Genomic DNA, 12,076 nt, shown 5'->3' on the forward strand with positions numbered 1-12,076 from the left:
GTTGTGATAGTAGGTGATTTTAACTTTTCACATATTGACTGGGACTCCCAGACTGTAAAGGGATTGGATGGGATAGATTTTGTCAAATATGTTCAGGAAAGTTTCCTTAATCAATGTGTAGCTGTCCCAACTAGACAGAGCACGATACTGGATCTTCTCTTAGGGAATAAGACAGGGCAGGTGACAGAAGTGTGAGAGGGGGAACACTTTGGATCCAGTGATCATAATTCCATTAGTCTCAAGATAATCATGGAGAAGGATAAGACTGGTCTTTGGGTTGAGATCCTAAATTATCCTATAAAGCAAGGCCAATTTTGATGGCATCAAAAAGGATCTGGCAGTATTGAATTGGGATAGGCTGTTTCCCAGCAAAGAGATGCTTGGTAAGTGGGAGACTTTCAAAAGTGAAATATTGAGTGTACAGAATCTGTATGTTTCTGTTAGACTTAAAGGCAAGGCTAACAGGTTTAGGGAACCTTGGGTTATCGAGGGATATTGAGGCCCTGGTGAAAAAAAGTGGCACATATCAGGAATAGGCAGTTAGGATCAAATGAGGCGTTTGAGTACAAGAAATGCAAGAGGGCAAAAAGAGGACATGAGGTTGTTCTGGCAGACAAGGTGAAAGAGAATCCCAAGGGTTTCTATAGCTATATTAAGAGCAAACTGTTAGCAAGGGACAAAATTGGTCCTCCTGAAGATCAGTGTGGTCATCTAAACATGGAGCCGAAAGAGATGGGGGAGATCTTAAATGAATTTTTTGCATCCGTATTTACTCTGGAGACAGACACAGATACTATAACAACTGAGGTCATGGACCGTATCCAGATTACAGGACAGGAGGTGCTGGTTGTCTTGAGGCAAATTAAGGTGGATAAATCCCCAGAGCCTGACAAGGTGTCCCCTCGGACCTTGTGGGAGGCTTGTGCAGAAATTGCAGGGGCTTTGGTAGAGATATTTAAAATGTCCTTAGCCATGGGTGAGGTGCCAGAGGACTGGAAGATAGCTAATGTTGTTCTGTTGTTCAAGAAAGGCTTTAACAATAGGCCAGGGAATTATAGGCCAGTGAGCCTGACATCAGCCACGGGTAAATTATTGGAAGGTATTCTAAGGGACAGGATATATAAGTATTTGGATAGACAGGGCCTGATTGTCAACATTGCTTTGTTTGTGGTCAGTCACATCTAACCAATCTTAGAATCTTTCAAGGAGGTTACCAAGAAGGTTGATGAAGGAAAGGTAGTGGACATTGTCAACGGGGACTTCAGCAAGGCCTTTGACAAAGTCCCGCATGGGAGGCTGCTCCAGAAGGTTAAGTCGCTTGTCATTCAGGATGAAATAGCCAACTGGATTCAATAATGGCTTAGCAGGAGAAGCCAGAGAGTGGCAGTAGATGGTTGTCTCTGACTGGAGGCCTGTGACTAGTGGTGTGCCGAAGGGATCAGTGCTGGGTCCGTTGTTGTTTATCATCTTTATTAATGATCTCGATGATAATGGGGTAAACTGGATCTGCAAATTTGCAGAGGACATCCAGATTGGGGCATAGTGGATAGCGAGGAAGGTTATCAAAGCTTGCAGCGTCATCTTGACCAGCTATGAAAATGGGCTGAAAAATGGCAGATAGAACTAGAGGTCATAGGTTTAGGGCAAAAGGCGAAATATTTAAGGGGAATCTGAGGGGAAATTTCTTCACTCAGAGGGTGGTACAAGTGTGGAATGAGCTGCCAGTGGAAGTGGTAGATGTGGGCTCAACAGTAACAATTAAGAGAAGTTTGGATAGATACATGGATGGGAGGGGTTTGGAGGGATATTGTCCAGGTGCAGGTAGATAGGACTAGGCATAAGATCAGGCTGGCATGGACTGGATGGGCTGAAGGGCCTATTTCTGTGCTGTAGTACTTTATGACTGTATTGTGGATGCATTGATTGCAATCAACCAAAACTCCCTGGATTCTGAGAGATCTCAAACAATTAGAAAACAGCAAATATAACACCACTATTCAAGAAAGGAGAGAAAGAAAGAAGGAAATTACAGACAAGTGAGCCTAACGTCACTCACTGGGAAAATGCTGAAATCCATTAAAGATGTAATAGCAGCACTTTTCAAAAATGAGACAATAAATCTTGTGATTTTAGGCTGGGGAAATTGACAAATTTTCTCGAGTTCTTTGAGAATGTAACATACAGGATGGAAAAAGAGGAACCAATGGCTTTGGATTTTCAGAAGGTATTAGATATGGTAGGGCATCAAAGTGCAAGAGGTTGGGGGTAATATGTTGGCATGGTTAAGGGATAGGCTAACTAACAGGAGAGCAAGAATCGGGAAAAATGAGTCTTTTTCAGACAGGCAGTCAGCAACTTGAGAGGTGCCGCAGGGATCACTGATGGGGTCTCAATTATTTATGATCTATATTAATGACTTACATGAAGGGATTGAGTGTATTCCAGTCAAATCTGATGATACAAAAATAGGTGGGTTAGCTAGTTGCAAGGAGGACACAAAGAGCATGCAAAGGAATATAGATAGGTTACGTGACTGGGCAAGAAGATGGTAGATGAAATATGCTGTATTAAGGTGAGGTCATCTATTTTGGAAGGAAAATGAAAAATCAAATTATTAGTTAAATGGAATGATACTACTGTAGAATATCATAGCCAACATAACCCATTGTTTAGACATAGAAGGTCCATAAAACACCAAACCAAGCAAATCTTTCTCTTTGTTAGAGATCTTTAGGATCACCCTTATCCTCATTTTTTTTTAATCAAAGTTTGGAGATAGTTGTATGTACAAAATAAAGGTCTATGCATACACCGAGGCACCTTTCAATCCAAGTTCACACACTATATCAACAATGAACTACACTTTTAAACTTTGCAGTTGGTAGAGTGCAGCTAGTTTAAGCCTTCAAACCGAAACTGCACTGCAGGAGGTGAGGCAGCATAAAAAAACCAAGGGGGATTTCTCTAATATAGCATAAAATCTGTCACATATGAAGTTATCTCTTATGCAATTTAAATACAACAAAATGTGCTGCAATCAAGAAATATGTGCAATGTGCTTCGCAGAAATGAGAGCAACATCAAAAAGGTACATTTTCTCCTTTCATGTTTCTGACTTACTTAGGTTTATGTCATCATTTTCTTCAGTGCAAATTTCTTCAAATTGTTCTAGATTTTCAAACACCGGTTTTGCTTTGTCCAGTTCATTGTAGCTGAGCAAGGGAGGTTTATGTCCAGTAGAATGCAGTTCATTTTTCAGTTCTTGTATCTGAAGAATACACAAGCACGTTTAGCTTTACTCTCCATAAATTAACGTGCTCTGTTCACAAAGAGTAACTATTTTAATTGTACTTTAACCTTGTCATGCAAAGCCTTCAGCTGTTTTGCATGTTCTTTTTCCTGATCTTCCAGATTTTTCCTGTGATCCTCTTCCTTTCTAATAAATTCAATCTCTCTAAAAGAGAAAGAAAATTGAGATCTTGTATAAAATTGATGTAACTATTGCAAAAAAAACCCATAAGTTTTTATTACTCCAAGCACAGAACAACGGTTAATTTGCTCCTTCCCCTTCGCAAAGGAAATTTAATTGAAAACCCAGAATATCTAACTTACATTCCACATTATTAATCAATAGCCAATTACTTTTCATGGCTCAATGATCATGTTCCTCAGAGCATTTTAATTATGATCCTTGAGTATGAGCCCAATCAAGTAGTTACTTTGTCCATACCTTTAAAAAAGAATGTTAATCGATGTTTTTCACTGACTCTGCGATTTGCATTAGTAAACTGTCAGAAAGTCTTTTCAGTCTCCAATGAAAAAGTGCCTTTAAACATTGAAAACACTTGAAAACCGATCAATATTAACAATGATGAAATTTAAAGACCAAATTAACAACACTAAAATTTAAAAAAAATGAAACAACCCATCTAATCTTAGCTTTTGAATGGGGTTATCAATCTTCTGGAAAATTAATGGGGTTGTGCTAGGAGCATTAGTATGATGGATGTAAGGCTGTGGAAGCCAGAAATGAAGTGTAGCCAGACTCTTAGTTCAGCAAAATATGGGAAGGCACTGAATTCAATATGTCCAGGAGCGGAGCAAGAGGTCATATGCTTGTGTATCTGACCTGCAGCACATTCCCATCTTCTGTGCTTCACTGCATATATGCAGAGGTCTGGAATGTACTGATGTGCATATTGCAGTAGCCAGCAGTTCAACATGGAACTGGTGTTTAGCGATCAGCACATTCCTACTGATTGGCACAACCAGAACTTATATCAAACTAGAGATGAGAATTACCAGAGGTGAAAGTGGTGTCTGTGGGGAGTTGGGGGGTGGGGGGAAAGGAGTTGAAAATCGAAATACAATGCAATAAACCTGGCATAATAGTTCCACAATTAGTTTATTATAACAGTTCACAAGCTTTCACTGTTTAGGTGAATGAAAAGCTTACTTTTGTTGATATTCCTTTATCAGCTTCTTAGCCTTGTTATATTTCTTTTCCAACGCATCATACTGAGCCTGGGTTTCTTTCAATTGTTCATTTAGTGATTTGCAAAGGTTTTGTGCTTCTAACCAATATTTTTCCACCTTTTCAATTTTTTCTTTGTTCTCTTCAACACTTTGCTGAAGCTTTATCTTTGCATTTTCCCATTCAATCTTCTCTGCTTCAGCAATTCTCAGCTAGTGGAAGTAAATAACAAGTTGGCACTAGAACAATCCATATAAGCACATAATTTTTCATTCTTAAACTAATTGATTGAAAAATCCACACATCTTTTCTATCAAATTAGATTTCTGTTATATGGTGCGTGTAAATTGAAGTTCGGAGTAGATATACAAATTAGTATCATTTTGAATCCTGACTTCGCCACCTGTTGCTCTGTGAAGAACTTGAACCATAGTTGGTGGTAGCGTTTTCTTCCATAGGTATCTGCCCACTCCAGATAATTTTGATTTTATTTTAAGATGAAGCTGAGTATTTCCACATGCAACCATGACATTGCTGGTATTCTTTCAATACCAGACACAAACAATAGCCTTTCATCAAGTTGTATCGCTACTTCACATACATGCAGGCTACTAACAACCAATGTTTTTCACATTGTTTGTGCTTTATCTGGGCTTCACTTTCTTTCATTGTTTAAATGCAATACTACTTGTTTTGTAGAGAAGGTAGAAATATGTAGGCTACAAATTTCTTTACAAGCGATTTGCTCTGCATTGGCTGGAGGGTTGCGTTTTGACACATAGGATGAAATGTCATTTGTTCTTATCACCTTGTCCCAACTGATGTCCTGCAAACATCTTGAGAAAATTCATACATCATTCAGACTAAAAGCCCTAGGTAGCACTCTTGTCAAACTGAGTGTTACTATTTAAAAACAAGAATTCTAGTGTGCATAACTTTAAAAAAAAACACAGAACTACATTTAGGACAAAATTCTGGTCTGACCATGGCTTCATTTTAAAATTCTCAAGTTCCCAGTTATGTTTTCAAATCCTTCAAATGATCTTGCCCCTCCCTCTCTCTGTAACGCTTCCAAACCTGAAAATCTCGATCTTTGTACTCCATCTGCCTTACATCATTCATATCTATATTTTTAATTGCTGCAGCAGAGGTGTATGTAATTTTAGCAGCTTTGGTTCTCAGCTCAGAAATTTCTCTTCCGAAACCTCTCACCCTCCTCCTTTGAGCAGGACTGGGTCACCTGACTTGTGACGTAGTTTTGTTCTGCTAGGGACAGTCAGCAAATTTTCGCGCACAGAAATCTCGTCTCATGAACTTGATTGAATTTTTTGAAGAGGATTGGCAAGGGCAGGGGATTAGACATTGTCCACATGGACTTTAGCAACACCTTTGACAAGATCCCACATGGTAGGCTGCCTGGAAGGTTAGAATGCATGGAATCCAAGGTGAGCTCACAATTTGGATACAAAATTTACTTGGTGGTAGGAGGCAGAGGGTGGTAGTGGAGAGTTTATTTTCAGACTGGAGGCCTGTTGATTAGGATAAGAATTTAGGTGGCACGATTAGCAAGTTTGCAGATGACACCAAAACTGGTGATATGGTGAACTGTGAAGGTTATTTAAGGTTCCAACCAGATGTAGATCAACTGCAAAAATAGGTAAGGGAAGGGCAGATGGAATTTAACTCAGACAAGTGTGAAGTGATGAATTTGTGAAGTTGAACCAGGGCAGGGCATAGAAAGTGAATAGTAACACAGGAGGACAAAGTGAAGAAGGCTAATAGCATGCTTGCCTTCATCAGCCGAGGCAGTGAGTAGAAGAGTTGTTACAATTGTCCAAAACATTGGTTAGGCCACACGAGAGTATTGTGTGCATTTCTGGTCGCCACATTTTAGAAAGGATGTGATTAAGCTTGAGAGGGTTCAGAAAAATTCACAAGGATGGTGTCTGGATTGGAGGACTTGAGTTATAAGGAGGTATTTTCAGCCTTACAGCACATTAAGGTGGATAAATTCCCAGGGCCTGACCAAGTGCATCCTCAGACTTTGTGAAAGGCTAGAGAAGAAACTGCGGAGGCCCTTGCAGAGATATTTGATTCATTGTTAGCTACTGAAGTTCTGGAAGACTGGAAGGTGGCTAATGTCGTTCTATTGTTTAAGAAGGGTAGCAAGGACAAGCCAGGGAACTACAGGCCAGTGAGCCTAACATCAGTGGTGGGGTCGTTACTGTAGGGATTTTTGAGGGACAGGATCTACCAGCATTTTGATAGACAGTTTGATTAGGAGGAGTCAGCATAGCTTTGTGCGTGAAAAGTTGTGTTTGACAAACCTTTCAGAGTTTTTTTGAAGAGGTAACCAAATAAGTAAACGAGGGTGGGGCAGTGGACGTTGTCCATTTGGACTTCAGCAAGGCCTTCAACAAGGTCCCGCATGGTATGCTGGTCTGGAATGTTAGGTCCCATGGAATCCAGGGAGAGCTAGTTAGGTGGATTCAAAGTTGGCTCAGAGGTAGGAAGCAGAGGGTGGTGGTGGAAGATGATTTCTCAGAATGGAGGCCAGTGACTAGTGGTGTGTTGCAGGGATTGTGTTGGGACCCTTGTTATTCATTATTTATATAAATGATTTGGGTGTAAATGCACAAGGCCTGATCAGTAAGTTTGCGGAAGACACAAAATTAGGTGTTGTTGTTGATAGTGAAGAAGGTCATCATAGATTACAGGGGATCTTGATCAGTTAGAGAAGTGGGCTGAGGAGTGGCAACTGGATTTCAATATAGACAAGTGTGAGGTGATGCATTTTGGAAAGTCTAACCAGTGTAGGACAGTCAAAACAGCGAGGGATCTAGGAGTACAAGTGCATAGTTTATTGGAAGCGGCGTCAAAAGTAAACAGGGTGGTGAAAAAGGCATTTAGCACACTGGCCTTCAGTCAGGGCATTGACTATGAGTTTGCACATTATTTTGCAGATCAAAAAGTCGTTGGTGAGGCTGCACTTGGAGTAGTGTACAGTTTGAGTCACCCTGTCATAGGAAAGACATGGTTAAACTGGAAAGAGTGCAGAAAAGATTTATAAGGATGTTGCCAGGACTAGAGTTATAGGGAGAGGTTGGCCAGGCTAGGTCTTTATTCCTTGGAACATAGGAGAATGAGGGGCAACTTTATAGAAATGTTTAAAATTATGAGAGGCATAGATAAGGTGGATGGCAACAGTCTTTTCCCCAGGGTAGCAGAATCCAAAACGAGCGGGCATAGATTTTTTTAAGAAATGCAGAGGGTGGTGCGTATATGGAATGAGCTGCCAGAGGAAGTGGTTGTAGCAGGTACAACAGTATCATTTAAGAAGTACTTGGATAGATACATCCAGGCCAGAACTTAGAGGGATATGGGCCAAACACAGGAAATTGGGACTATATGGATGGGCACTGTGTTTCTCACAGACTTGTTGGGGGGTGGGGGGGGGGGTGGGAGGGAAGGGCCTGTATCCATGCTGTTTTGCTCTAAGACTCTAACACACAAACTCCACATAGACAGCACCTTAAGTAAGCGTTGAACCCAGGTCCCTCGAAATGCAACGCTGCACCAATAACTGCTATGCCACCGTGCGCAACAAGACTTATCTTGACAATTTCATTATAAATGTAGTGAAAGCAAATCATAATGGAAAATATTTACGTAAAAAGGTGACTAAGCTTATGGAAGATTTTAATATACCCTCTGATTATAAGAAACTTAATTTCACATATTCTCAAATATAAAAAAGTCAATCTCTTACAGCAATGCACAGATTGAATCAGAAAAAAATAGTCATTCCCATACCTGAATTTGTTCTACAATTGCTTTCTCATTTCTCCACTGCTACTTTTGTGCATTCTCAGACTTTAATTTGACTTTCTTGGGAGATGGGTGATATAATGATAGGAAAAGGAGCGATCAACAGCTACAAATTGCATTTGGAGTGGAAATTACCAGGAAAATGCAACCCATAGAGGCATTTTTGGCATCATCTTTCCCAGTCATTCCACAATCCTCTGCAGCCTCTTACGATCCCATGCGTTGTAGCCTCTTCAACCCAGGAACCAAATCTAGTGAGTTGTCTCTTAACTGTCTCCATTATAAGTTGTTGAAGCAAAGGGAATCTTTGTTACCTTTTAGGATGATCCCCAACTGTTGGACAATCTTTTCACCCACTACTCATTGGAAGTGTTCAAAGTAAAACAGTCATGCATGAGGGAAACTGGACCCTTGGCACCACAGAAAAAAGAATTGCAAAAAGACTTCATTATGATAAATGGTCCATTGATTTTGTTTTTCTCACTCGTCACTAATTACAGGGTTCTTGCAGATTCATCTTTAATCCCTGGAGACGTCAGATCAATCTTGGATTGTGGCCAATTTTACTGGGCCCTGTTTAGCTGTACATCTTTTTATTCCATGATAGGTCTTGGTAATTGACTGGAGCTTTTCTTTTTCATTTTATATTCCAGTTACTTAATGAAGGAAAATAATCATGAATATAGAGCTCATGCAAGATGTATGAAGAAACAGTAAACTTGGAAAGGTGAGACATTTGCAAAACTCAGCCATTAAGAGGAATAGATAGAGTGGACAGCCAGCGCCTCTTTCCCAGGGCACCAATGCTCTTACAAGAGGGCATGGCTTTAAAGTAATGGGTAGGAAGTTCAAGGGAGATATCAGAGGAAGGTTTATTTACCCAGAGAGTGGTTGGGGCATGGAATGCGCTGCCTGGGGCAGTGGTGGAGGCAGGTACATTGGTCAAATTCAAGAGGTTACTAGATAGGCATATGGAGAAATTTATAATGGAGGGATATGTGGGAGTTAGATAGTCTTAGGTGAGGTTTAAGCGTCGGCACAGCATTGTGGGCTGAAGGGCCTGTATTGTGCTGTACTGTTCTAAGTCTAAGTCTAATTCCCCTCAGCACTCACTCCCATTGTGGCTTTTCAATTTCTTATCTCACATTACCACACCATCGCCTCCTCAGAACCACCATTTCTCCAACTAACCTTTCACAACTGCCCTGCTGTAATTTTCCTCAATTCAACACATTACCATTGCTTCCCCTCAAAAGCAGGTGGTCAGACCCTACAGTCTTAATAATCCTCAGTCATCTGGTTGCTCTTGATCTGTTTCTTCAGAGGCTTTTTTTTTCTTTAAAATTCAATATTTTTTCTTTAACATTCAATTAAAATAAGAAAAAGTTGTCCCTTTGTTTCTGCTTTCAGACTCATTCAGATGCACATGGTCAAAGTAACTGTCATGTCTTTATCTAAATGAACAAGCTGGCTTACACTTATGTTTCCAACTAATGTTGAAGTCAAGTTAAAAGAAAGGTAATGCTTCCTTTCCTTTCCCCAGTCCTTACTCTCATTTTCTAAAATTTAAGCATACTTACCAAAAGCTACAAAGTGCATAGTATTGCCACCATTACTTTTCTCTCACCCACACACAGAGATATATCAGCTTTGAATGTTTATCCAAATTACTGAGAAAAAAATTTATCCACTCTGTTAAGTTGCTGAAATTTGCCCTCTGGTCTAGCTTCAGGTCATTTTGAAATATTTAATCACAGCCACTAGCAGTTAAGACAAAGGCATTTTCCACTCATTGACTGGTACAAATACATCTTAAGAAATTAAATATGGTGTCTATGTTCAGATCAGAAAATTCAAATTCGACTCTCAACTGTGGGGAAACAAAATCCAATCATAGAGCTTTTCCAGGAAGGCAGAAGCCTCAAGGTAAACACTTTAGTCAGGCCACTAAAAACGCAAAGATAATGCACAAATCTAATCACACATTTGTGAAAAACACATTAAACATGTACAGTGCCACTGACGAGATGGTATACCATCTTGTCAGAACAAAACACAAAATGCCTGCTGTATTTCACTATTTGTGCATTCACTATGATTTATGAATTTGATGTTATGTCTGAATCTTATCTGATGCTATGTGCCTGTGATGCTGCTGCAAGTAAGTTTTTCATTGCACCTGTGCATACAGTGGCATGCAAAAGTTTGGACACCCCGGTCAAAATTTCTGTTACTGTGAATAGCTAAGTGAGTAAAAGCTGACCTGATTTCCAAAAGGCATAAAGTTAAAGATGACACATTTCTTTAATATTTTAAGCAAGATTACTTTTTTATTTCCATCTTTTACAGTTTCAAAATAACAAGAAAGGAAAAGGGCCTGAAGCAAAGGTTTGGGCACCCTGCATGGTCAGTACTTAGTAACACCTCCTTTGGCAAGTATCACAGCTTGTAAACGCTTTCTGCAGCTAGCTAAGAGTCTTTCAATTCTTGTTTGGGGGATTTTTGCCCATTCTTCCTTGCAAAAGACTTCTCGTTCTGTGAGATTCTTGGGCCGTCTTGCATGCACTGCTCTTTTGAGGTCTATCCACTAATTTTCCATAACGTTTAGGTCGGGGGACTGTGAGAGCAATGGCAAAACCTTCAGCTTGTGCCTCTTGAGGTAGTCCATTGTGGATTTTGAGGTGTGTTTCGGATAGTTATCCTGTTGTAGAAGCCATCCTCTTTTCATCTTCAGCTTTTTGTTTTACAGAGAGTGTGATGTTTGCTTCCAGAATTTGCTGGTATTTAATTGAATTCATTCTTCCCTCTACCAGTGAAATGTTCCCCGTGCCACTGGCTGCAACACAAGCCCAAAGCATGATCGATCCACCCCCGTGCTTAACAGTTGGAGAGGTGTTCTTTTCATGGAATTCTGCACCCTTTTTTTCTCCAAACTTTCCTGCATCCTCACCACAAAATTCAGCATCAGAAGTTTGCAAAGGAACATCTAAACAAGCCAGATGCATTTTGGAAACAAGTCCTGTAGACTGATGAAGTTAAAATAGAACTTTTCGGCTACAATGAGCAAAGGTATATCTGGAGAAAAAAGGGTGCAGAATTTCATGAAAAGAACACCTCTCCAACTGTTAAGCACAGTGGTGGATCGATCCTGCTTTGGGCTTGTGTTGCAGCCAGTGGCACGGGGAACATTTCACTGGTAGAGGGAAGAATGAATTCAATTAAATACCAGCAAATTATGGAAGCAAACATCACACTGTCTGTAAAAAAAAAAGCTGAAGCTGAAAAGATGATGGCTTCTACAACAGGGTAACAATCCTAAACACACCTCAAAATCCACAATGGACTACCTCAAGAGGCACAAGCTGAAGGTATTGCCATGGCCCTCACAGTCCCCTGACCTAAACGTCATCGAAAATCTGTGGATAGACCTCAAAAGAGCAGTGCATGCAAACAGCCCAAGAATCTCACAGAACTAGAAGCCTTTTGCAAGGAAGAATGGGTGAAAATCCCCCAAACAAGAATTGAAAGACTCTTAGCTAGCTGCAGAAAGCATTTACAAGCTGTGATACTTGCCAAAGGGGGTATTATTAGGTACTGACCAAGCAGGGTGCCCAAACTTTTGCTTCAGACCCTTTTTCTTTTTTGTTATTTTGAAACTGTAAAAGATGGAAAAAGTAATCTTGCTTAAAATATTAAAGAAATGTGTCATCTTTAACTTTATGCCTTTTGGAAATCAGGTCATCTTTTACTTGCTTAGCTATTCACGGTAACAGA

At 40.1% G+C, this 12,076-nt stretch overlaps 1 protein-coding gene across 4 annotated transcripts in view; it reads right to left on the bottom strand.

The window, feature by feature from the left end:
- ppp1r9ala (protein phosphatase 1 regulatory subunit 9A-like A) overlaps positions 1-12,076 on the bottom strand; it is a 76,485-nt gene that overhangs the window by 23,600 nt on the left and 40,809 nt on the right. For all 4 annotated transcript variants that reach the window (XM_052030320.1, XM_052030329.1, XM_052030338.1 and 1 more), the window contains 3 exons: positions 4,457-4,686; positions 3,358-3,454; positions 3,121-3,268 (listed from right to left, as the gene is read on the bottom strand). In XM_052030320.1, coding sequence (XP_051886280.1) covers positions 3,121-3,268; positions 3,358-3,454; positions 4,457-4,686 — 475 coding nt within the window. The remainder of the gene's footprint in view (positions 1-3,120; positions 3,269-3,357; positions 3,455-4,456; positions 4,687-12,076) is intronic.

This window comes from Pristis pectinata, chromosome 1, assembly GCF_009764475.1.
Source record: "Pristis pectinata isolate sPriPec2 chromosome 1, sPriPec2.1.pri, whole genome shotgun sequence".
Lineage (NCBI taxonomy): Eukaryota > Metazoa > Chordata > Chondrichthyes > Rhinopristiformes > Pristidae > Pristis > Pristis pectinata.